The following is a 26,810-nucleotide window of genomic DNA, read 5'->3' as shown; positions in this document are numbered from 1 at the left end:
CCTTCATAGGAACCCAGGGCCTGAAGGTCTAGACGCCCCACGGAGATGAGGGAAGATTGGACCTCTTGCTGTGCAAAGTCCTGCGGCATGGAGCAGGTAAGTGAAGGGGAAACTTGCGGAACTTGGTTCGCAGCAGGTTTTGTCTGGGGGAAGGTCACAGCGGGACATGCCTATGGTTTATGCGCTGCATCTGGCAAGTTGAGTCACATATCTTAAGATAGGATGACTCTATATGTGTATAATCCCCATAATTGTGACCTCCCTGGTAGTATTGCAACTGGTGCTAGTAGCATTGAAAAGGGCCTGTGTGTATAGTGACAATTCTCTTAAGAGAAGCCCCTGGGAATCTATTGAGGTTTCTTATGTAGAGAGTGAATGCTCTTACCTGCAAGCCTGCTCAGAGAGGTCCAGGCGGTTGCTGCAGAAAAATAAATGCCGCTCTGTGGATCCTGGCCTGGACGGCAGGATCAGCCTCTGACCTCCTCGTGTGGGCCTCCCCCCCCCCCCCCCCCCCGCCGGCGGGCGCGCGCGCGTCCCCGTGATATGGGCGCAATTTCGCGCCGTTTTCCTGAAGGGGAAGGGCGGGCCTGTAGGTAAAAGGAAGGGGCGGCCCTTCCAAAAGAGTTCCAGCTCAGTGATGTGTTGGAACTGAGAGAGGAAGGACCAGAGCGGCACAGTGGGGCGCCGAGGACACACAGTGGCCAAAGAAAAGTATTACAGTCTTCAAAAAGACTGTCTTTCACCCTAAAGATAGGGTTTCTTTTTTCTTTTTCTTTTCAGCAGTTTTTATTGGCAAATACTACTAAAGGGGGACAGAATGGTTTTTCTTTCTTTGGTTTAAAAAAAAAAAAAAAAAAAAAAAGAAACAAACCAAGATTAATAAGGAAAGGCATTTTTTTCCCCAGAAAGGGTTTGTGGGCAACAACTATTTATTTTCCCAAACACCATTAAGTAGCGGGCGTACCTCGGTATTGTACCATGGCATCTGGTTCGGAGGGTACAAAAGGTGGGGATTCCCCCAGAGGGTCCGGGGTCTCGGACAAAGTCTTACCGCTACTTTGCCCAGAAGGAGCCTTGGTGAGACCATCGGGATCTGGGGCTGGAGCTGGCACGGGTCAGTCCAACCCTAGGGTGGTCACGGACGAGGTACTGTCCACCTCTCTAAAGGAGATGGAAAAAAGAATGGAAAAGATGATAGCCAAGGCTATGCGGGGCAGAAAACGGAATAGATCTCCGTCGCCCGAGCGTGAACCCTCAGATGAGGAGGTCCCTTCCGCAGAGGAATGGGAAGACCTCTTGGACAAGGACCAAGTAGGTTCAGGGATCGAGGATCCGGGTACGGAGGAATCTGGCGCAGCCTCCCAAGGGGAGAGCTGGTGGGTTCAAGTTTTAACAGACTTGGTCCATAGGACGTTCAACTTGCCAGTACCAGATCTCCAAGTATCAACGGTCTCAGCTTTGGGCTCACTAAGAGCGCCTCAAACCAATGCGGTTTTTCCGATCCATCCTCTACTAGAGGAAGTTATGTTCCAAGATTGGGCCAAGCCAGATAGAATCTTTGTACCACCAAAGAGATTCTCTGCCTTATATCCTATGGAAGAGAAATTTTCCAAGAGATGGGCAGCCCCGGCTGTAGACGCAGCCATCTCATGTGTTAACAAGTCTTTAACATGCCCTGTAGAAAACATACAGGTGTTCAAGGATCCGGTTGATAAACGCTTGGAAACGCTACTTAAAACCTCCTTCACTACTGCAAGGGCAGTAGTGCAGCCAGCTGTGGCTGCAATTGGGGTTGCGCAAGCATTATCGGATCAAGCTAAGCAGATGCTTAAACTTATTCCTGCCCAGCAGGCAGAAGAATTTTCGGACGTCCCTAGGGCCATACGATTTACGGTAGATGCGATTAAGGATTCGATCCAGCAAGCGTCACGTCTATCATTATCCCTTATCCATATGAGAAGACTCTTATGGTTAAAGAGCTGGGAGGCAGAGCCCCCATGCAAGAAGCTCCTGGTAGGGTTCCCCTTCCATGGAGGACGACTCTTCGGAGAAGACCTGGACAAATACATCCAGACCATTTCAAGCGGAAAAAGTACTCTTTTGCCCACCAAGAAGAAGTTTCGGGGGCCTGCGTTTAAACGACAGTACTCCCCTGGGCAGGGGCCCTCCAATACCAAACAGTATCGACGGCCTCCTGCAAGATCAAATTTTAACAAGTCGCAGGGACAGGCCGGCGCAGGCAAGAAGCAGTGGTTTCGCAAGCCAGCAAAGCCAGCCCCCAAGCCGGCCTTATGAAGGGGCGCCCCCACCCTCGAAGGTGGGGGGAAGACTGCGTCTCTTTACAGAGGTTTGGGAGGCCAGCATTCCCGACAGATGGGTACGGTCCTCCGTGGCTACAGGCTACAAACTAGACTTCCTAAAGTTTCCTCCTCCTCATTTTCAGGAGTCAAGAGTACCAAACGATCCGAAGAAGGGAGCCGCATTAATAGCGGCATTGAATCATCTACTCTCTCAGGAGGTAATAGTAGAGGTACCAGTCCAAGAACAGGGGCTAGGTTTCTACTCCAACCTATTCATTATCCCAAAGCCCAACAGCGATGTCAGGCCAATTTTGGACTTAAAAATGGTAAATGCATACCTAAAGGTCCGCTCATTTCGGATGGAATCCGTGCGGTCAGCAGTTGCCGCACTTCAGAAGGACGATTTTATGGCATCCATAGACATAAAGGATGCTTACCTTCATGTTCCAGTTTACCAGCCACATCAAAGATTTCTACGCTTCTCGGTGGCCCTACGTCATTTCCAATTCATGGCGCTTCCCTTCGGGTTGGCTACGGCCCCCCGGGTGTTCACGAAGGTCCTAGCTCCAATCCTAGCCAATCTAAGGATTCAAGGGGTCACAATCCTAGCATACCTGGACGACCTCCTAGTCATAGATCACTCGTCTCCTGGCTTGAAACAAGCAGTGGCCCTCACAGTTCAGTACCTCGAGAGGTTCGGCTGGGTCCTAAATCGAGAAAAATCAGCATTCCAGCCCACAAGGCAGTTGGAATATCTCGGCATGAGATTAGACACAGAACAACAGAGGGTGTTTCTGCCTCTGATAAAAGTCAAAGCCATCAAGGAATTAATTCTACTGGTTCTAAGCAAGAAGAAACCAACTGTTCGCCTATGTATGCGGTTACTAGGCAAGATGGTGGCCACATTCGAGGCGGTACCGTACGCCCAGAGCCACACTCGCATCCTGCAGGCAGCCATCCTGTCAGCCTGGAGCAGGAGGCCACAGGCCTTAGATATCCCTTTGCCGCTCTCATCAAGGGTCCGACAAAGTCTGTGTTGGTGGTTAGACCCTCAGAATCTACTGAAGGGGAAGTCTTTCAGCCCAGTGGCTTGGAAGATAGTAACCACAGACGCCAGCCTAACAGGCTGGGGAGCAATTTTGGATGGTTGCACTCGCCAAGGCACTTGGGCAAAGCCAGAGAAGCAGTTGCCCATCAACATCTTGGAGCTCAGAGCTGCTCGACTAGCCCTCAGGGCTTGGACGTCCAAGTTGCAGGGGTTCCCGGTGAGAATTCAATCGGACAATGCCACAGCAGTGGCATACATAAATCACCAAGGGGGAACCAAGAGTCAAGCCGCTCAGAGAGAGGTGAGCTTGATTCTCCTATGGGCAGAAGCTCATGTGCCCTGCATATCGGCGATATTCATTCCAGGAGTGGACAACCTTCAGGCGGACTTTTTAAGTCGCCAGACTCTGTTGCCGGGGGAATGGTCTCTACATCCACAGGTCTTTCAGACACTCTGCCAGAGATGGGGAGTGCCGGACGTGGACGTCATGGCATCAAGACTCAACAAGAAGCTAGACAGGTTCATATCCCGCTCAAGGGATCCGATGGCCTGCGGAACCGATGCGCTGGTTTGCCCTTGGCATCAGTTCAGACTACTTTATGTATTTCCCCCGCTCCAGTTACTACCCCGCCTGCTGCGCAGGATCAGGGTGGAGCACATACCAGTCATCCTGGTAGCTCCAGCATGGCCCAGAAGGGCATGGTATTCACTAATCCTAAAGATGGTAGTGGGAGACCCTTGGACTCTTCCTCTACGGCCAGACCTGCTATCGCAAGGTCCGATCCTCCACCCTGCCTTACGGCATCTAAATTTGACGGCCTGGAAGCTGAATCCCTGATTCTCAGGGGTAGAGGTCTGTCTCAGAAAGTAATCTCTACCCTAATCAGAGCCAGGAAACCGGTCTCTAGGGTGATTTATTACAGGGTCTGGAAGGCCTATGTAGGCTGGTGTGAGTCCAAGCGATGGCTTTCTCGCAAGTTTACCATCGATAGAGTATTAAGTTTTCTCCAGCTAGGAGTGGATAAAGGACTGGCATTAAGCACAATCAAAGGACAGATTTCCGCTCTGTCAGTGTGGTTTCAGCGGCCGCTGGCCACCCACTCGCTAGTTAAGACCTTCCTTCAAGGGGTCTTGCGTATTAATCCTCCAGTTAAATCCCCGCTTTGTCCGTGGGATCTAAATCTTGTTCTGTCAAGTTTACAGAAACAACCTTTTGAGCCGTTGGCTGAAATTCCTTTGGTTTTACTGACAAGGAAGTTAGTGTTTTTGGTCGCCATAGTTTCCGCCAGAAGAGTATCGGAACTGGCAGCCTTATCCTGTAAGGAACCATATCTTATTTTGCATAAGGACAGGGTCGTTCTCCGCCCTCATCCTTCCTTCCTACCGAAGGTTATATCCAGTTTTCATCTAAACCAGGATTTGGTATTACCATCCTTCTTTCCTAAACCTACTTCCAGAAAGGAAGGGTTGCTGCATACCTTGGATATTGTCAGGGCCATGAAGGCCTATCTTAAAGCTACAGAGAAGATCCGGAAAACAGATGTGTTGTTCATTTTACCGGATGGGTCCATTACCCTCCACCAGGTAATGGAAAGCCGCTTACCAGAAGGCAAGCGGTTTGAGGCAGGTGGCTATAGCCCAGCCCAGGCCTTTAATCCTCAGATATTCGCCAGGAAGCTCTCCGTCCCCTGAGCGTGATGTCTCAGCACCACCATGGAAATGTAAAATAAAAAAGACAGGCGCACATAGCGTGACTCTGTAACGTACACTTTTTTATTTTAAAAAAGGGTAAAATAATACTCACAAACGAGCGTGTTAAAAACAGCATAAGGTAAATTGCCGGCCGGCATACAAGAGCCCTACTCCTTGTCGTGGTGACGTGGGAAGGATCACGCAGTGACGTCACCACGACAAGGAGTAGGGCTCTTGTATGCCGGCCGGCAATTTACCTTATGCTGTTTTTTACATTTCCATGGTGGTGCTGAGACATCACGCTCAGGGGACGGAGAGCTTCCTGGCGAATATCTGAGGATTAAAGGCCTGGGCTGGGCTATAGCCACCTGCCTCAAACCGCTTGCCTTCTGGTAAGCGGCTTTCCATTTTCTGGTGGAGGGTCACCATATGCATATGTGTCACTGGGTGGTGTGGAACGTAGGATCGACCATTACAAGGACTGTACCATATTATCTGTGAACATATGTGTGTTATCTGATCAGCCACGGATCCATCACATCTTTATTGAGTGTGATTCAATTGACTTTTGTGGCGCGGCTTTTTCTTTTGTTTAGCTTTATTACCTGTCAGGCATTCAGGTTGAAAATACAAGACTATTATTAATAACCTATTTTCCTTTTATTACTTAGTTCCTGGCGACCTAGGAAACCAGCTGGAAGCCAAGTTGAATAAACCATCGGTTGTACATTACATGTGTTCCAAGAAAACCGATTACTACTTTACTCTTTGGCTGAATCTGGAGCTTTTGTTGCCCCTTGTAATTGATTGCTGGATTGATAACATAAGGTGAGATTAAATGAAGGGTATTGTATATTTAAAATCGATATATTTTAAATTTGTTGCTGGCTGATAATTGTATCTATGCAATATTTTTTTTTCTTTTTTTTAGTGCAGCATTTTGTACAGTATTATGGATACATTTTTCATTTGTGTATTTTTTTTCTTCAAGTTCATGTACATGAGGTTGTACAATTCCCAGTTAGTTGTCATGATGACTGAAAACATTCTGGTATTGGAGCCACTCAGCCATCTCCTGCATTATACAGGACTGAACTGTTAAACTGATAGTTCAGTCTTGAAATTATACAGGCAAATCAGGGCTCCACCTTTGTGACCGTCAGCATTAAGCTCCTCTGTTAGTGTGACAGCAGCCCACTCTGTAACAGAGCACAGCACCTGGTTTTCACAAAGCTCTTATAATATTTATGACTGAAAGCTACCATTGTAATGTTCATTCGTAACTTGCTGTCATGGTAAAACAGAACTAAAGTTGGTTAAAAAAAAAATTACGAATAGGCTAGCTCTTTATTGAAGAAGAACATACGTCTGCTCAGTTTACATTTCCAACATGATTACAGCGTGCTGGGATGAATGATTCCCATGCACACCATTCAACCGTGACACCAGCACCGGAAAGAATCTAGGGAGAAGACTCCACCGAGGGAACTCATGAGTGACGGACTGTTAGAAATTGGTACTCCTGAGTTTAGGTCTGCTTTAACCACTTGCTTACTGGGCACTTAAACCCCCTTCGTGCCCGGACCAATTTTCAGCTTTCAGCGCTCTCACACTTTGAATGTCAATTACTCAGTCATACAACATTGTACCCAAATAATTTTTTTGTCCTTTTTTTTCAAACAAACAGAGCTTTCTTTTGGTGGTATTTGATCATTTTGGACTTTTTATTTTTTGTGCTATAAATAAAAAAAGACGGAAAATTTAGAAAAAAAATATAGTTTTTCTTAGTTTATGCGATAAAATTTAGCAAATTATGAATTTTTCTTCATAAATTTTGGCCACAATTTATACTGCTACATATCTTTGGTAAAAATAACCCAAATTAGTGGATATTATTTGCTCTTTGTGAAAGTTAGAGAGTCTACAAGCTATGGTGCAAATCATAAAAAAATTATCACACCTGTTGTACCGGTGGCCTATCTCATTTCTTGCGTTTTGAACACGCCAGGAAAGTACAAATGACCCCTTTTTAGAAAGTAGACATTTCAAGGTATTTAGTAAGATGCATGATGAGGTTTTTGATGTTGTAATTTTTTCCCACAATTCTTTGCAAAATAAATATTTTTTTTATTCCCCCCCCCCTCACAAAATTGTCATTGTAATAGGTTATTTCTCTCACATTTCTCTCACTGGAGCTGCTGAGGCAGAGTTTGGGATGTACGCAGGGGACCACGCCCCCTGGGAGGAGCTGTACTGAGGAAAGTGTTTTTTTTTTTATTACATTTTTTATTAGTTTTTCAACATTTCCATCCAACACTGAAGTCGAATCCGACTCTTCCATTTCCTCTTTAACTTCCCAACAAAGTGGAACGAGACTTCCCACTACTTCTAGGGGCACTAAATCTGCCCGTAAAAGGCTGAGATATGGAGGGGTTACCCCCCACCTCTACCAGCAAAGAAGGATAGACAAATTGCAAAGGTAACCAAGACACGGGTACCAACCGCACGGCACCTTGTGGACACCAACCTATCTACTGATAATTTGGGTAGGTCCACATCCCTACATGGAGCAATCCCTAAAGTCCTTAACTCATCTTTGATGATGAACAAGTATACAAAAGTCAATGACGAGGCCATTTTTTTAGACCTGAAGAAGCAGCAGGGAAACTTAGATACATTTGTCCTAAAATCAATGCCAAACCTACCGACCCCATTACAACCAACTCCTCTGAAAATACCAGTCTTAACATAATCAATCTGACTCCGTTAGTACTAACTGAGGATCAATCCTCAGTATTACAACTTGGCTTAGGCTTTTGCCCTCTTGATTCTCTCAAGATTACTCATACCATCAAGGACCTCTACTTGTTCGCTCGCAACTTAACATACAAGTTTATTTTTGATAGAGATCGCGGTCTAATTAATTTAGAGCGTGAGTTAGCGGAAAGAACTAAACAGTTCACTATGGACGAATTTCGGGCCCTCCGAGATCTAATGCTCTTATATGATGAGAGTAATCCAGAAGATATGGATGCAGCATCTATCGTTGCTGATGACCCAACTGTGTCCACTCCCATCATTAGACCCCCACGTAAACCTTTTTGTCTCCCTTCTCGGAGATTCCCGGACCTTATGACCTGCCCAGCCATTTGGGCCTTTGTACAAGCCACAATCCGAGATCTCAAAAGACAGGAATGGCATGCTATATCTCCTAATTTAACTATCAGACAGACAACAGCCCTTAAAACTCTGCAGAAATGTACCGATATTGTCATCAAGCAATCGGATAAGGGTGGAAACATTGTACTCATGACACATGAATTATATCAAAACATGTGCTATTCAATATTAAACAATACTGACTGGTACAGTCGGATTTCTTCCACCTTTATATCAAGCTTTACTACAGAACTTAAGTCTCTCTGCACAGATGCTTACTTCTTAGGACTTATTGATAAGGATACTTTAGAATACCTGATTCCTAAATTTTCCCGGTTACCAACTTTTTATTCTTTGCCCAAAACGCACAAAAATGTAAAAAAAAACCCCGGTCGACCCATCGTGTCCGGCATGGGATCCCTTACAGACAATGCGAGCAAATTCGTAGATGCTTTCCTCATGCCTCACGTCACCAGCCTTCCATCATACATTCGTGACACCTCTGATCTTTTGAAACACATTGAGGGGACCCAAGTCCCTCCTGACGCCCTGCTCGTGGCTTTAGATGTCGAGGCCTTGTACTCGAGCATCCCCCACGAGCAGGGTGTCAGAACGGCTGGGTCCTTCTTATATGAACAGGAAAACACTTCCTGGTCATTGGTTAAATTTATTTTACAGTTATTATCATTTATCCTTACTAAAAATTATTTTACATTTAACGATGAATTATTTTTGCAAAATCAGGGTGTAGCGATGGGTACATCCTGCGCCCCAGCCTACGCCAATTTATATCTTGGCGGCTGGGAACGCTCACTACATGCTAATGACATCTTTCGAAGATTTTTGGATCAGGTTTTACTTTGGTATAGATTTATAGATGATTTGTTTATTATTTGGACTGGTACCTCTGAGTCTTTGTTGGAATTTGTACGTTTGCTTAATATAAATGAATTTAATCTTAAATTTACCGTCCAATTTGATGACACTCAGGTCCCATTCCTTGACCTGACCGTCATCAAACAAAGTGACGGCACTTTACATACGGACCTCTACCGTAAACCTACGGCTGGAAATACTCTATTATTTGCCACCAGTGCCCATCCCAAACCATTAATTAGAAGTATTCCTTTCGCCCAATATTTAAGGCTACGCAGGAATTGCACACTATCGAGCGATTTCAAAAAACAGGCAGACGCTTTAAGATCACGCCTACTTGATCGTGGCTATGCTCGAACAAACCTCAAAAAAGCCTATAACAGAGCTTGCCTACGCTCTAGGAACTCGCTGTTATACGATACATCCAAACAGAGGAATACAATCACCTCAGCCAACAATCCCGTACGCTTCATCACTACTTATTCCGCCCATCACAATGTCTTACGCGACATCCTCAATAGACATTGGCATATTCTTACTGATGATAGTACTCTGTCTAAACATGTGAAATTACATCCCGAAATGGTCTATCGCCGTGCATCTTCACTACGAGACCGACTCACTCAGAGTCACTACACACAAGAACGCCCGCCACCCCCAGCACTTAGGGGAACTTACCAATGTGGCAATTGTCCACGTTGCCCATGGGTACTGGAGGGTAAACGGTTTATTTTGCCCAACAACGAAGTTTTCTTTCCCCCTTTTTATGCTGACTGTGGTACTAAGGGTGTGGTTTACTTAATGGTATGTAATTGTAATGCCTTTTATGTTGGAAAAACAATTAGAGAATTTCGCCAGCGTATTGGCGACCATCTGTATGATACGGGAGCGGGTAAATTGACTACTATTGGACGTCATATAGGACTTTATCACAGGTATGATTTGACAGTGGTACAATTCCTTATATTAGAGGTCATCCCACCACATCCTCGTGGTGGTGACTGGGACAAATCCATTCTCCAAAAGGAATGTTTATGGATAGAACATTTGAATGCTACGATCTATCCAGGATTGAATGAAGTTAATTCATATAGGTCCTTCATATAGGTGGGATCTCGATGGATTAATTATTCATTCACCTAATTTTGTTTTAGTTTTGATAGGTTGAGATACTCCTTACCCTATTTTGATAATCAGAACCAACAAACTCCCTTTTTCCCATCCAACTCTGTTTATTAACATCACCACTGTCATATGACTACTTGAAGTCCTAATATTTTTATTCTCCAAATGCTATATAGAGATGTTTAGTATACTTAAGAGATGTTTGCTACATTTCCTTTGAATCCTCTCACTCATGACTGTCGCTTCCCTGATTTTTGAATTATTCCTGTTTAAATGACTCCACAATGTAATGTATTACAGACATATCCCCCTGTTTACATTAACAACTAAAACATTTGTGATATCTATTTATCTATGATTATGTTGGTAATCTTCCTTTTTTTGTCTCAATGTTGCGCCTTGTCAGCCCAGGACCTTGGTTATGTGATCGAGCCCGCCTTGGCCTCTCCCCCTCTCTTTTGATTGGCGCACGTCGGACCCTCCAGACCACGGGCTCCAATCGGAGCCCGCTGTTTGCAGCCCTGAACCCGGCCTATGGCCATTGGGTCTTAGGATTGCAAGGCCGCGCATCGACAAATGCGCGCCCGTCTGGATGGTGAGTCGCGTCTACGTCACATCCACGTGACCTATGACGCGACTTGGGATATCCCATTTAAGCTGCTCTATGAGCTAGCTGAATGAGACGTACGGAGCTCTCCCTGGGGACACGCTGACACTGCAGAGAACCTTGTAAGTACACACTATTCATGCTGACCGTGCATTGTATGCTCTTATGCCTTCCTATTACCCCGGACATTCATTTCCAAACTATATGCTTGGTATCATGTCTTTCTCTAGATTGGTTATTTCCTGTGTTTAACCACACCGGCTCTCCTGTCAGCTTGCTGGTTCCTTGCTTACATTCTCGTGTCACCCGCCCCAGTATCATTCAAACATATTGTTATATCCTGGACGGTAAGCTAGTCTAAATTAACCCACCCGACTCCAGCATGAATTGTCACTTCCTGGTGTCCCATTCATTCTTTAATTGGCAATTTTCCGTTGTCCTAATCAGTTTTTCGTTCTGGGTATTTTGCTTTTTAATTTTTTCACTACCTTCCCCCTCCTTTCCCATCCCATTCATCACTCATTCTCCACTCACTTTCTGATTTTATTTTCCATCACCTTCATCCCCATCTTTTCCCCATATCACATATTCCTTCCTTCCTCCCCCTTTTCTTCCCCTTTTCTCTCTTCCCCTTCTTTTTCTTCTTCTCCCATTTTTTCTTTTCTTTCCCTTTTCTTCTTCCCCTTTTCCTCCTTTGCTTCCTTTCCTTTCTTTTTCTTTTAATCATCCCTGTCAATCCCCGCTTTTGCCTTCTAATAATTGTTCTCCTTCCTTCTTTTTCTCTTCCTTACCCCTCTTCAACTAATCAACCCCCCACGTTTATCTCACTTCACTCCGGTTTCTTCATTCTTGCACAACCGCCCCTTAGTGTATCAACCACTAGGATTAACCAACTAATTTCTTTCACCAGAGCCCGTCCCTATTATCCCCCACGTGCGCCCTAGGGGGTTTTTGCCCGAGCGGGTATATGATCACTCTGGCAAGCCAAGGTGAGTAGTCCTGTGACTCTCCTACAAAGCGCAACACTGACCCTATGAAATTCCTTTCTCATCAAATTATTGTACATAAATGCTTGTTGTTTTACTATTTTATCTGTATATCTTGTAGACATTCTCCTGACTACGACTCCACCGATTAGACAAAACGGTCTTGTGATCGATCTGATTGATCGATCTGATTTGTGGGGTTTGTCCCAAATGTCTTGTATCTTTTGTATCATTATAATTTGTCAAATAAATATTTATATATTTTTTATACATTGTTGCATATCAGTGCCTTGAAAATCCCAAACAACTTCCCCTCCTCCTTTGATCTATGGTCAATTGACCAGGCCTCAAGCAGCCTTCACTTGAGTTTATTGACCAGGTCTTGCCAATTACATTTCCATTTAACAATATATTACATTATATCACACCCTTATACAATAAACATCCTTATCTGTATCTGTAATAAAGAAGAAAAAAAAAAGAGAGAAAAAGAAAAAAAAATAACTAAATTAATAAATAAATAAATGGGGGAGAAAAATTACCCCCCCCCACCCTCACTTATTCCCCGCGGCTCTCTCCCCCCCCCTCCAAACACCAAACAAAAAATAAAATAAATAGATAAAAAAAAAGGTGATCCCTTAAATATGAGGCTTCTAAAAAGCCATTATATAGCTTATCGTTCATTATTCCTTGTTACCCCATCCCCTAAAAACACTTTTACCAAGTGTTTGAAATCTGAGGCCTCTAATAGGCCATAAAGCCGCTTCTTTTTTTTATCTCACCCTTTCTCCCTTCCCTATTCCACACACCAACCCCGAGAGAAAAATATGTATATATATATATATAATATATATATATATATATATATATATATATATATATATATATATATATAATAACAAAAAAAAAGAAGAAAAAACACCTTATTATGTAGTATATCCCAATCCCACCCTCTGTGCCCACCCTCTCTTAAACCTGTACAGGTGGGGGTTAGGAGCAGTGCCGCACAGGATTTCATATTGAGAGCTAAAAATAAACAAATAAATAATAAATAAAAATAAAAGACAAACAACTTATTCTCCACCCCCCCCCCCCACAGGCTATCCACTTACGTTTTCCTACAGCTCCTCAAATTATTCAATCTCTAGGGAGCGTTTTTCCCATTCTGACCATATTACTCTAAACTTTTCCTTTCTATCTTTAACCCTGGAAATCCATCTTTCTGCCTCCATAATTAAATTCACTTCTCTCTTCCATTCAAGAATAGTTGGCCTTTTATCCTGTTTCCATAATCTAGGTATTAATAATTTTGCCGCATTTAATAAATGAGGCGTAATACTCTCCTTATATGATCCCATGGACCTCGCTGACCCGTGGAATAGGAAGTTTAAAGGTGTCAGTTCTATTTCCTCGGGAGATAGCCTTCCAACCCAAGGGGCAATCTCTTGCCAAAATCCTCTGATCTTTGGGCATGACCACCACAGGTGGAGTAGGGTACCCTCCTGTCCACATCCCCTCCAACACCTATTGTCCGCAAGCCTATACATCTGTGCCAATCTTACTGGGGTTCTATACCACCTAGATAGAAATTTATAAGACATCTCTTGAATCTGTGAGCTTACAGATGTATAGTGTGTGGAGTCAATAAGTTTTTTAATTTGTTGCGTGGTAAACCTGTGATTTAGCTCTCCTTCCCAGTCTCTAATATAGTATGGTGTTTTTCTCCGTGTCCCTAGGATTAATCTATACATTTGAGACAGTAAGTGATTGGCCCTCCCAATCTTTACACATCTGGTTTCAAATATAGTAAGTGAATTAAGAGGCCTTATCCTGGTTTTCCACTTTTGAAAAAAGCACCCTAATTGGTGATACCTCCACTCCACCATTGCGACTGTTCCCAAGCTCCGTCTCAATTCAGGTAAGGGAGTCAGGGTTCCACATGGGGCAAATTTGCAGCATGTGGTGTCCCTCCCCCAGGCCTTCATTGATCCTACTTCCTCACCTGGGGGGAACCACGGGAATCCTTCCAGGCGAGCCAGGGGGGATATCCCAGGGGCATAATCTCCTGATTGATTTATTTTATCCCATATCCTTAATGTATTATTAGTTAATGGTGACATCCATTTTGAGAGCCCTCTTTCTGTCTTCGGTATCCAAGGAGCTCCTGCTAGGTTCCTTCCTGCCATTGTTTGCTCTAATTTTACCCATGTTTTAGTTGAGTGATCGTGATTCCAATTTAGTATACGTACTAGTGCCATTGCCCTATAATATGATACTACATCTGGCAACCCCACTCCGCCCTCTGACTTTTCTCTACACAAAATTTCATAGGCTAATCTGGGGCGTTTATCGTTCCATACAAAGGATACAAAAGCCTTCCGTATGCCCTTAAAAAAACTCTGTGGGAGGTGAATTGGCACTGTATGTAAGACATAAATTTTTTTAGGTAGTATGTTCATTTTGATTGCATTCACCCTTCCAAACCAAGTTAAAAACTGCCCCTTCCATTTTTGAAGATCCTCTCTTACCCCTTCCATTAAGGTACCATAATTCAGGTCGTATAAAAGTTTAGGGTCAGGCGTTATATGCGTCCCTAAGTACACTAGTGGTTTTGTATTCCATATGAAGCGATATGCTTCTTGTAGAGTGTTCGCCATACTTAAAAGATACATGGCTAGGAAATAATATAGACCTCTCAAAATTAATTTTAAAATTGGATAGGGCCCCAAACCTAGATACTTCTTCCATCAAAGCAGGTAATGAAGTCTTTGGTGTGGATAGATAGAACAACAGGTCATCGGCATATGCCGAGACCTTATGTTCATCCGGCCCAATACACGTTCCCTGTATTCCGTTATTTCTTCTTATTTTGCAGAGAAAGGGTTCCAATATCATTGCAAATAATAAGGGAGACAAGGGACACCCTTGTCTCGTACCATTGTATATTTGGAAATAGTCTGACAAAGTGCCAATCACCTTTACTCTTGCTCTCGGGGACGCGTACAACGCCAGCACCCAACCCATCACACGCTCTCCCACTTTCATCCACCTCAGAACCTCAGTCATAAACATCCAGCTAACCCTGTCGAAAGCTTTTTCCGGCATCCATAGATAATATTATTCTGGGGGCTTTGTCCGGGCCGTATTGCATCCAGTGGAGGACATTTAATGCTCTTATGGTGTTGTCTCTAGCTTCACGGCCCTTCATAAAGCCTGTTTGATCAGGGTGAACTAGCTTCACTAAATGATCCTGTAGTCTAAGTGCCACAATTTTTGATAATAACTTCATATCAGAATTTAACAGAGAAATTGGTCTATAATTAGCACAATGTTGGGGATCTTTTCCTGGTTTTGGGAGGACTGTAATGTGTGCCAATAGTGCTTCTGGAGGAAGTGGATTCAGAATGTTAATCGAATTGAAGTAATCACATATTGGGGCACCCAGGTTTTCAGAATTTTTTTTTATAATATAAATTCGTAAAGCCATCTGGCCCTGGGCTTTTCTCTATTGTCAAATTTGCTATTACTCCATGCACTTCTTCTACTGTGATCGGCCTGTTTATTATCTCCGTAGCTTCAGATGGCAGTGAAGGTAACTCTGAGTCCGCAATATATTCCCTAATCTCCCCCACTCGGAATTCATTAGTGGTACTTGCCGATTCCTGTTGAATATTATATAAATTCTCGTAGAATTTATGGAATTCTGCCGCAATTGCCTGTGTTTCTACAATTTTTTTGTTTTGTATAGTTAAATTATGAACATGTCTGGAATCTTGTTGTTTTTTAAGTTGTCTAGCTAAAAGGCGACCACATTTATTTCCCTGTTCATAGAAACGGTGTGCGTAGTATCTATATTTATTTCTGGTTTTCTGATCTAGACACTGTGTCAGTTTACTTCGTGCCTCTTCCAACCTCTTAGCGTCTGCTGGGTCCATGGAGGATTTATGTTTTATCTCTATCTTATTTATTTCTTCCAGCAGATCTGTTATTTCTTTTTGTTTTTCTTTTTTTTTCCTTGCCCCCCATGCTATCAATTCCCCCCTGATCACTGACTTATGGGCCTCCCAAATAGCCTGTTCAGAAGTTTCCCCAGACACGTTCCTTTCAAAATATGTTTTGATTTTAATGGTTAAATCTTCCACAAAGCGGCTGTCGTCTAACAGTGTCTCATTTAACCGCCAAGTTCGTTCCAAGTGGCCCAATGATACTGGATGTAAGGTCATAATGACAGGTGCAAGATCTGATCCTTTCTAGGTAGAACTGGTCCACGAAAAAAAGATCAAGACGAGAGTACATATTGTGTATTTTGGAATAATAGCTATAGTCTTTTATCCCCTCATGCGTTGCTCGCCATCCATCTACCAAGTGGGCAGTCCGTAAAAGCTGTTTTATGTGTTTTAGAGCCTTGAATGATATGGGTGTTTTGCCTGTTGATGTGTCTATACTTGGATTTAATAACTAAATTAATATCACCCCCCAAAATCAGAAATCCTTCTCTATACTTCTCTAGTGATTTCAAGGTTTTTATCAGGAAGTTAGCCGTGCCTGTATTTGGGGCATACACTGAGGCAAATGTATAGCAGTAGCCGTTCAATTTCGCTTTTAAGAAAAGGTACCTACCCTCGGGGTCCATTTGTGAAGATGTCACGATAACTGGGCATGTCTTTTTAAATGCTATGGACACTCCCCTTGCCCTTTGAATTGGAGACGGTGCATGGAACCACTGGTTAAATATGTGTAGGGGCATATTTGGTGTAGCCCCTTTCAGAAAATGAGTTTCCTGCAGGAAGGCCACATCTATAGCATAATGACTTAACTCCTGCCACAGACGCCCTCTCTTCTGGGGTGAATTTAGGCCTCTAACGTTATATGTTATTACCTTTAATAGGCCTGCCATCCCTTATTTTTATGAAGAAAGAAAAAAAAAAAAGAATAACGCTTCAGCTATTCGCTGCTGTATACCTTTTTTTCTGTTTCCCTGCCTGTCCAAGAGAGGGGAGAGGAGGTGGAGAACATAGACAAACAACCACAGAAAACACAAAAAAAACAAAACAAAATAAAACAAAAAACGAAATTTCCCCAGAAGGAACAAAGACAGAAAAGTAACCTCAATCCCCTCCCTCCCTTCCCTAAACCCAATACTCTCCTTTGGGTTACCCCCTAATCGGAAGAGTTGTCCGCAGAGGGGTACACCCCCCCCCGCCGACCTCTCCACCTTCCTGCATTCTTGCAGGTTTTCGTAACCCATATATCGGGCCTGGCCTACTGGGTAAAACACCCCTTTACCCCCCCCCCATTCCTCCATATCCCTCCCCCGGGCCATTTCCTTTTATTCCCCCCCTTTTTATCCCATACCCACTTCGTGGTGGGGCCCTTATGTCTTCTTCCCCTTGGTTTACATTCGATGTGGGTGTTGGGTTGGTAATCTCCCCCCTCAATACTTCAACTGGTACTTCCCCCCCCCCCCCTCTCCAGTCTTCTATCATTATACCAGCATTTATATAATATTTTTCCCGATTAGGGGATCCTGAAGAACATTTCCTTATACCATTCTAGACCATTGTATCGATACATTAATAATTAATTACAACCTCCAAAAAGAGAAAAAAAAAAGAAAAAATAAAGGAAAAAGAAGGTTTAAAAATATCTTCCTTCCCTTTTTCCCTCCTTTACCAAAAAATGAAGAAAAAAAAAAAAGAAAAAAAAAAAAGTGAGTGTCATCAGTGCCTTGAGTGACCATGTGCCCTTTTCTTGCATGTTATTCCATTCACTTCTACCAAAAATGTATTCTATATAAAAAAAAAAAGGTTTCAAAATATCTCCCCTACCCTTTTTTTTCTCCCTTGCCAAAAAAAAAAAAAAGGGGGGGGGGAGGTGTCATCAGTGCATTGAGTGACCATGTGCACTTTTCTTTGCATGTTATTTCATTCACTTCTACCAAAAATGTATTATATATACAAAAAAAAAAAAAAAAATTAAAATAAAAAAGGGAGGTTTAAAAAATATCCTTCTTTCACCTTTCTTTAAAAAAAAAAAAAGTTGAGAGATCACAACCCTTTTAACCAGCCCACCCTACCAACCCTCCCCAAGAGTATTCCAAAAACAATCAAGGCCCCCCTTCCCACTATCCATAAGTCTCTCCTTTTCCTTTCCTTCCCGCTATACTCTTATTTCTGTGTGGTTTTTTTCCTGGGAGGCAATTGTTTCCATGGTTCTGGGCGTTTTATATAATTTCCGATGTTATTCCTTCTCCAGTCCACAAAATCTGTTGGGGGTAATTCTAATATTTCTGTGAATGACTGCAGGTCATCCTTTGTGCGAAGAGTTGCTGTATTGCCGTTTCGCGAAGCCGTAAGATTGAATGGAAAACCCCATCGGTTATAGATTCTTTCACAGTAAATTTATGTAATTTACATATTATGTCTCTTGGTCTCTCTGCATTGGGGATAACATATGATGGGATACAATGTATTCTATCCACCTCTATGGTTTCCAGTGCCTCCTCTCCCATTATTCTGTGAAAAATCTCCTGCACTGTTGGAAGTAATTCCGGGCCCAAAAAAGTTTCTGGTAGTCCTTTTATACGAATGTTTTGCCTGCGATCCCTATTTTCTTGTTCGTCTAATTGGTCCCTGAGGGAGCTTAAGAGCTCTTCTTGATGTTTCACTGTCTCCTGTATATCTGTGACTGCCTGTGTCATTGCATCCTGTTCAACCTCAAATGATTCTACCCTGTGTCCTAGCTCGCATATCTCCTCTCTTAAGCCCTCCACTGCTTGCTGGCATGACTGCTCTACCGCTGTTATCAATTGCAAAATATCAGTCTTGGTAGGGAGTGTTTTTAGAAGTTCTCTTATAGCTCTCATGTCTTTTTCTAGGTCACAGGGCTGACCTTCCAACCTTGATTGCAAGTCCCCTCCGTTTTCCACCACATTAATACATTGCGTAGTCTCCCCCTGCATTGTTTGATTTCTCTCCTGCGGGTCTGTTTCCAATCTTTGTACGTCTGTTTCTGACTCCTCATTCTCCAGGGTTGCAGTATAGCTTTTTTGTGGGGTTTCCTCCCCAAAGTCCATTACCACCCCTCCTACAGCTTTTGGGGGAGTCCGTAAAATAGTCGAGGTAGTTGGATCATCTGGGCTAACTTGGCCCTTTGCCTTGGGATCTTCTTTATGTCCTGTTTCCCTCGAATCTTGTAACTGCTTTTGTCCCGTTGTCGACGGATGGCCCTCCTGTCCTACTCCTATCATAATAGGCCTCAGTGGAGATTGGTTACGAACCGGGTTGTCTCCACTAATGATTGTCCGTCCTCTACCCACTGCTGGGGAGCCCTTCTCTTTAATCTGCATTCCACGTCCCGTCGAGCGGCGATCCTGTCCATCTGTTTTGGCTGTACTACGACCATTCCCTACGGGGTGTTTATTAGGTTCCATCAGTACTCTCTTCCCCTGTGGTCGTTTCTCAGCTTGAGGTCCGTCCGTCCCTGTGCGAGGAGAGAGATAAGCCGGTATAGCTCCTGCTTGTTTTTGTGCTGTCTGTCTGTGGGTTGACATCTCCATACTAATCCAAATGTTTAACAGTGAATAGATTATCCGCACCAGTCCGCAGCTCTACCAACTTTAAGGGTGCCCCAAGATCATTTATATTCGCAGCTGAGTATACCATCCAACTGGTGTGTAATTAAGCAGAATTGATGTTGCAGATAGCTCTAATGACCCAGTTGTATTATATTTACTGTATCTTACTGTGTGTTGCACTTCCTTGTGTGCTCTATTGATTGTTCCTTTTGTCAGTAATTCAGCAATATTTTAACAGTAGTCACAGGCCAACCTGCCGACTTGCTAATGGCGCATCTAGGCTTTCACGTCTGTGTGGGCTGACCCCAATACACAGACTAAGGCCTTTTATATGAGAGAAAAAAAAAGGGAAGTAGGTGTAAAAAGGAGGTTGAGGATCTAAAAAAAAAAAAAAAGAGAGGGAGACTATCTCGCCAACTGGTGACAGTATAACCCTTCTTCTTATGGGGCCAACGGGCACACAAAATATCCACAGCTCTACCAGCTTTTGAGTGCGCACCTAGATCATCTGTATTTGCTAGTTGGTAAGCAGTCCAGCTAGAGCTTAATTTAGCAGATTGAATATATACACATATGTCTTTCCATGAGCTTCTCCACAAGTGAGCATGCATATATAAAAGCACTTTATCTGCATTTTACATAATTTAGTTCAGTTTGCTTCCCTTTTACAGTCCCCTCAGTTTTGCAATTGCTACAATTGCAAACGAGTCTCTGTGGCCAGAGGGGTTGAAATACCGTCTCAGTATGGGTTTTAAACTGAGTCCTTGCAAAGAACTAAATTAGCAATTAAACACAGATATAGCAGATTAGATGAAAATATCCTTGCGCTGTGCCTTTAAATTAACCCCTTACAGAGTCCTGCTTAGTTGCTGGGTACAGACAGGGCAGAAAAAAAAGGGAAAAACAGACTCTGAGTTCAGTCTTTGCAACAATTGTTATACAGTTGTACCTCCCTTTTCTGCTCCTCTGATGTCCCTTTGAACTTGGGGGTACTCCAGGAGATTCTCTGCCTGTCTTTATCACAGCTCCTGTTTCCTCTCACTCCTGTATAGCAAGGAACAAATACAGTGGGGAGGGAGGGGAGGGGACCCGCTGGAGAGGCAGATAGGGTTGTTTCTATTATTGCTTCCGTGCCTTTGAGTTAACGTTTTGCAATCTCCCAGCATAAATCACTCCATTAAATTCACCGCTGGCCTCTCACAGCATAAGAAACACACAGTCCACCATGGCAGTGTTATTATACATTTTTTTTTTTACTTTACGTTTTTTAGAGACAGTTCAGAAAACAGTTCCTTTCTTCTTCCCTCTTATATCACATTTCATAGTTCACAGTGTCGCAGCTGCTTTGACTACTATTGATTAAAACGGCTGATAATTTTACTCTCTGGCTCCGGCTCTGGCTCTTTACCTATCTCCTATCTCCTCCGCTTACCTCCCACATGACGACCGCATCCCTCTTTTCTTTTCCTGCTCTCCCCTCACTGAGGGGGGATTGGGGAAGGGGAGGAAGCCTGCTGAAGAGACGGATAAGGAGATGGATGGGAGCCCGCTGCGCTACGTCCAGGACTATCTCTGCAGTCTCCGGTTCTCTGCAGCCTCTGGTAAGCCGATAAGCACTGTGTCTGTGTGGGAGACACAGTGCTTCTGTGTGGGAGATCTCAGTCCTCTCTCCTGTCTCCCTCTAATGACGCCTTCATCCTTGCGGCGATGTACGGAACCACCCGCTCGTACAGCCTGCTGTTACTTGCCCGGGGGAACTCAGAGGGGAGGAGCCCTCGCAAGCCTCTCACTCACGCCCGCTCATCCCGCCGAACGTGCTCATATGTGTGTCCTGAGGAAAGTGTTTTAACACTTAAAGTGCTGTTTTCTGCCTAATCTCTCCTGGAAGGAAGGATAGAATACCCCGAGGTCAAAGGCTGCTGTGTCCGTCCATGAACTCAGAGAAATGGATTTTACGGTGAGTACAAAAATCCTATTTTTCCAAACGTTTTTGGAAAAAAATGTGGAAAAAAAATGAAAACGCTTTTTTTTTTTAACGCAAAGTTTTACATTTATAAAATATTGCCAACAGATAGCATGTACATAGAAAAAATGACACCCCAAAATACATTCTGCTACTCCTCCTGAGTATGGCGATACCACATGTGTGGGACTTTTTCACAGCCTGGCCACATACAGAGGCCCAACATGCAGGGAGCACCATCAGGTGTTCTAGGAATTACACATCTAACTTGTTGACTACCTATTACAGTTTTGAAGGCCCTGGAGCACCCGGACAATGGAAATGCCCACAAAGTGACCCCATTTTGGAAAGCTAACACCCCAACGTATAATCTATGAGGCATAATGAGTCTTTTGAACGATTCATTTTTTCTCTTCCGTTCATGGACGGACACAGCAGCCTTTGACTTTGGGGTGTTATATCCTTCCTTCCAGGAGAGATTAGGCAGAAAACAGCACTTTAAGTGTTAAAACACTTTCCTCAGTACAGTATTTTTTTGCGATTTTTTTCGCTTTTGTTTTGTTTTGTTCCTGCATTTTTTGAATCCTGATATTCTACTATCAACTGCCGACTGGGTGACAGGCTGGGTCTTGACTCTTGTAGTCCCCCCATGTTCGGCCATCGAGCGTGTGCCGGCCCTCAGCTCAGCTCTGGGTCATCCACGACATGCCCCGTTGCTCCAGGGGTGGCCGGGGAACTACGGTTTCAGGGAACACATATGACTGGTCTCTATGGCCTTGTCACAGTGTGTCTGGCCGACAGCCATGCCGTTTAGCGGACATTGGTTCTGTCTGGAATGCCTCCAGCCGGTGGTCGCAGGACGGGTAAGTAGGCCCCTTGCCCTGGCAAGGTGGTATGGCTTGTGCTGTGAGGTGCTATGTTTTTTTTTTGCGTTTAAGGAGTTGCTGTATGTGCTGGCCGTGTTTTTTGCTGTGTCACTGTGTTTGTTAAACTGCGTATGGCTGCCATTTTGCCGTGGACGCAGTTTACATAGTTTGGCGGCCATTTTCTTGTAGCCTGCATGGTGTTTTTTACCTCAGATGCCGGCCATCTTGGAAAAGTCTTGGCCTCTAGTGCCTGAAATAGCGCTGCAAAAGCCTGCAAATCACTTCCTGAGGGACAGCACAGCCAGCACTTCTCAGCGCTTCAGCTCGCACTGCAACCGGTTGGGGTGGTGAGTTCCCTGGGGGTCCCCTGCCTTCTGTTTTGCATCCGGGAGGTGACCGGTGGATTTTTCTGTCTTGCAGTGCTAGGGAGGCATAGCGGTGGGGCAACATGGAGCCTGAACCAGATGCTTCTACCCAGCAATGCCTGAGTTAACTCTTAATGCCCCCGCCCTGGCGCCTCTGTAGAGGCTATAACCGCAGTCCTTGAGGCGTTTCTCGCCAGGATTGAAGCGACAAGTGGCCAGAAGGGGGGTAAAAAGGGCCCCCTCCCTGAGCCTGCTTCTGGGGATGTCTCTAACACAGAATCAGGCCCTGCTATTGCGTCTGGCTCTGGTTATGTCATGTCAGATGATGCAGGCTTAACCCATGTGGACAGTGAGGATGACTCTGCTTCAGGGTCAGTGCATGATAAGGAATTTGTTGGAGCTCTTATCTCTGCGGTGCGGGATACTCAGAAACTTGAGGATTTGGCGAAGGCATCGGATGTGCCAGTCCCTTTTGGGTTCTGCAAGCCACCCCGCACCACAAAAGTGTTTCCTTGTGTTCCATATCTGGATAAATTGTTGTAAAAGGAATGGGATACGCCGCAGAAATAAACACCAAAACGAACTCTGCGCTCGTGGAGGTTCACAAGATCAAATCAGCCCAAAATAATAAAGGAATAAATCATTAGTAAACAAAGTCTCTATTGGGAAGAAACCAATCCTTTTAATTGAATTCAACTTCACAATTTACACATATGCAGTCCAGACTGGATAATATACCAACAGTAGTACAGTTGCTTATACAGATGTAGTGTAGCTCCAGCACTCTCTCACAGTCTCAGAGGGTTAAACCTCGCGGCTTCAATCTAGTATGCCATCCGTAATAAACTAACAGTACCTTGCCAGACGGATGTAAAAATTAGGCCCTGGTGAGAGGATGGGTGTCACCCCACTGGCCGGAACCGAACGGTGCGGGGTCCCAGTCACCTTCACGTGTGGGTGCAGGAGCGCCGGATTGTCCAGTGAATCCAGCCGCCGGGGACACGGCACGGAGCAGCCTGTAGGAGCGGACGCTCTCCCTGTGTGAGCGCGCTGACGTTGCACGTCTGAGACGCCGCTCAGCATCAGAACAGGGAAGTGCAGGGAAGTGCTAAGTGCCCTCTGGTGGAGAGACCATAGAAAGCGCTCCTCTGTATTGGAGATCAGGAACTGCTGACGGAAATTCAGTAGAATAAAGTTGATAAATTCATGATATTAGGATGGAACTTCCATGGTGAGGGAAAAACAATTTAAAATATGTCCTTGACGACGCGTTTTGCGCTTACAAGCGCTTTTTCACAGTCCGTAGGACATAAGCAGTAACTTTAATTATATAGTCTAAAATAGGGGAGGGGTGTTAAAGGGAGGAAGAGGAAGTGAATCCTAAAGGGGCATGTGCACAAAACCGAGAGCTTTAACCCCCTGTGAGACCAAAACCAGAAAAAAACACATATACAAAACGTAATAACAGTCATAGAATTTGTACATATATGAAAGTATTATTAACCGTAGAACACAGTGATGGTCATAGATTCTCTGACATGTGCCGGTCACTGTCAGTAAAAATGTATATAAAAACTGAATAAAAGATTCCATTCTGAGTCAATACTGGCAAGAAACAATAGAGCAATCCCAATGGAATAATGCCATCTAGTGGTATATATAATAATTGATAAAATTACATAAAATAATGAGCATAAAAATATAAAACTTTGGAAACTGATCTGTCTACATAAAAAAGGGGAGGATCAAATGAGGACATTGACCTCAATTTCCTCATTTAACCCCTTGGGTGCCAAAGAGTCGAACATATATATCCAGAAGACCTCCCTTCTACACAGAAGGGAGAATCTCTCATTGGTAGTGAGTGTACCCTTCGGGATATGCTCGATCACAAAGACTTCTAAATATTTAAAATCTTTATTATGACAAAGATTAAAATGTCGAGGAACACTGTGTTCCGTACATCCTTTTGATTCTGGCACGTAGTGCTCTAATCGTACGACCCACGTAAAAGAGACCACAGGAACACCGTAATACATATACGACAAATTCTGTGGAACATGTCACAAACTGTTTAATACTGAATGATTTTCCAGAACGTAAGCAAATCCTATCTGTGCCATGAGTAATAAATTGGCAGGTCAGGCATGCTTGTTTTTTGCACTGAAAAATCCCCTTTCTGTTGTTAAAATAACTTCTAATATCCAAAGGAGTGCCTGAGGGTTTCTTTTGGATCTTGCTGGGGGCCAGAATATTTTTGATTGTTCGGGCCTTCCGAAAGGTAACCAGCGGATTGGCTGGAAGTATTGGAGCCAGTGTCTGATCCAAATGGAGGATCTTGAAATGTTTTTTAATAATGTTGGCCACTAATTTATAACTATCATTATACGTAGTGACAAATCTGGTGGTATATTCATCCACAGACTGTCTTTTGGGTATTGTGTTGTCGGGGGGTTCCAGAAAAAAAGAAAAAGCCTCATTAATCAACTCTTGAGGGTAACCCTTTTCCTCAAATTTTTTCTGCATTAGGATACTCTGTTCAATGTAATCTTCACTCCTGGTACAATTTCTTTTGAGTCTATTAAATTGACCTTTGGGGATGTTCGTTTTCCATACAGGATGATGACAGCTATCAAAATGTAGATAAGAGTTACCGTTGGTTGGTTTAGTATGATTTTTTGTGAGTATTTTGTCTTGCTCATGTGTTACAACTAGGTCCAAAAAAACTAGTTCATGAGGGTCTATCACATGTGTAAAAGTTAAGATAAAAGTGTTAGAATTACAATGGGAGAGGAAAGAAAGGAAGGCCTTGGACGTCCCGCTCCAAATGAGAATCACATCATCTATGTAACGTCCGAAGAAAACTATATATTCGGCAAAAGGATTGTTTTGCCAAATGTTTTCATCCTCCCATTGTCCCATGGTGAGGTTAGCATACACAGGTGCATAGTTCGCTCCCATCGCTGTCCCCTTCAGTTGTAAATGGAACTGGTCGCAAAAAGTAAAATAATGTTTTAAACAAAAATCAACAGCCTCTATTAGAAACTGGGACTGGAGGGAGTTGAAATCTCCACTTTTATTCAGAAAGTATTGGACCGCTCTGATCCCAACCTCATGAGGAATAGAAGTGTACAATGAGGCGACATCAAGGGAGGCCCATAAATATCCTGGTTCCTATCTATAATGTTGAAGGGCGTCTATTACTTCTTTCGAGTCTTTTATATAAGAGGGCAGTTGTAAAACAAGGGGTTGTAGCATATGATCAATATGTGTTCTACGGTTAATAATACTTTCATATATGTACAAATTCTATGACTGTTATTACGTTTTGTATATGTGTTTTTTTTCTGGTTTTGGTCTCACAGGGGGTTAAAGCTCTCGGTTTTGTGCACATGCCCCTTTAGGATTCACTTCCTCTTCCTCCCTTTAACACCCCTCCCCTATTTTAGACTATATAATTAAAGTTACTGCTTATGTCCTACGGACTGTGAAAAAGCGCTTGTAAGCGCAAAACGCGTCGTCAAGGACATATTTTAAATTGTTTTTCCCTCACCATGGAAGTTCCATCCTAATATCATGAATTTATCAACTTTATTCTACTGAATTTCCGTCAGCAGTTCCTGATCTCCAATACAGAGGAGTGCTTTCTATGGTCTCTCCACCAGAGGGCACTTAGCACTTCCCTGCACTTCCCTGTTCTGATGCTGAGCGGCGTCTCAGACGTGCAACGTCAGCGCACTCACACAGGGAGAGCGTCCGCTCCTACAGGCTGCTCCGTGCCGTGTCCCCGGCGGCTGGATTCACTGGACAATCCGGCGCTCCTGCACCCACGCGTGAAGGTGACTGGGACCCCGCACCGTTCGGTTCCGGCCAGTGGGGTGACACCCATCCTCTCACCAGGGCCTCGTTTTTACATCCGTGTGGCAAGGTACTGTTAGTTTATTACGGATGGCATACTAGATTGAAGCCGCGAGGTTTAACCCTCTGAGACTGTGAGAGAGTGCTGGAGCTACACTACATCTGTATAAGCAACTGTACTACTGTTGGTATATTATCCAGTCTGGACTGCATATGTGTAAATCGTGAAGTTGAATTCAATTAAAAGGATTGGTTTCTTCCCAATAGAGACTTTGTTTACTAATGATTTCTTCCTTTATTATTTTGGGCTGATTTGATCTTGTGAACCTCCACGAGTGCAGAGTAAGTTATGGTGTTTATGTATATGATGGGTACTTCCGGGTACCTTT

The 26,810-nt window shown here is 43.8% G+C and overlaps 1 protein-coding gene across 1 annotated transcript in view; it reads left to right on the top strand.

Annotated features, from left to right (window-relative positions):
- PLA2G15 (phospholipase A2 group XV) overlaps window positions 1-26,810 on the top strand; it is a 553,772-nt gene that overhangs the window by 73,382 nt on the left and 453,580 nt on the right. Inside the window, 1 exon segment of the mRNA XM_040328765.1 lies at window positions 5,712-5,868. Coding sequence (XP_040184699.1) covers window positions 5,712-5,868 — 157 coding nt within the window.

Source organism: Rana temporaria, chromosome 11 (genome assembly GCF_905171775.1).
Source record: "Rana temporaria chromosome 11, aRanTem1.1, whole genome shotgun sequence".
Taxonomy (NCBI): domain Eukaryota; kingdom Metazoa; phylum Chordata; class Amphibia; order Anura; family Ranidae; genus Rana; species Rana temporaria.
The sequence above is the reverse complement of the archived record's forward strand: the minus strand, read 5'-3'. Positions and strand labels throughout refer to the sequence as shown.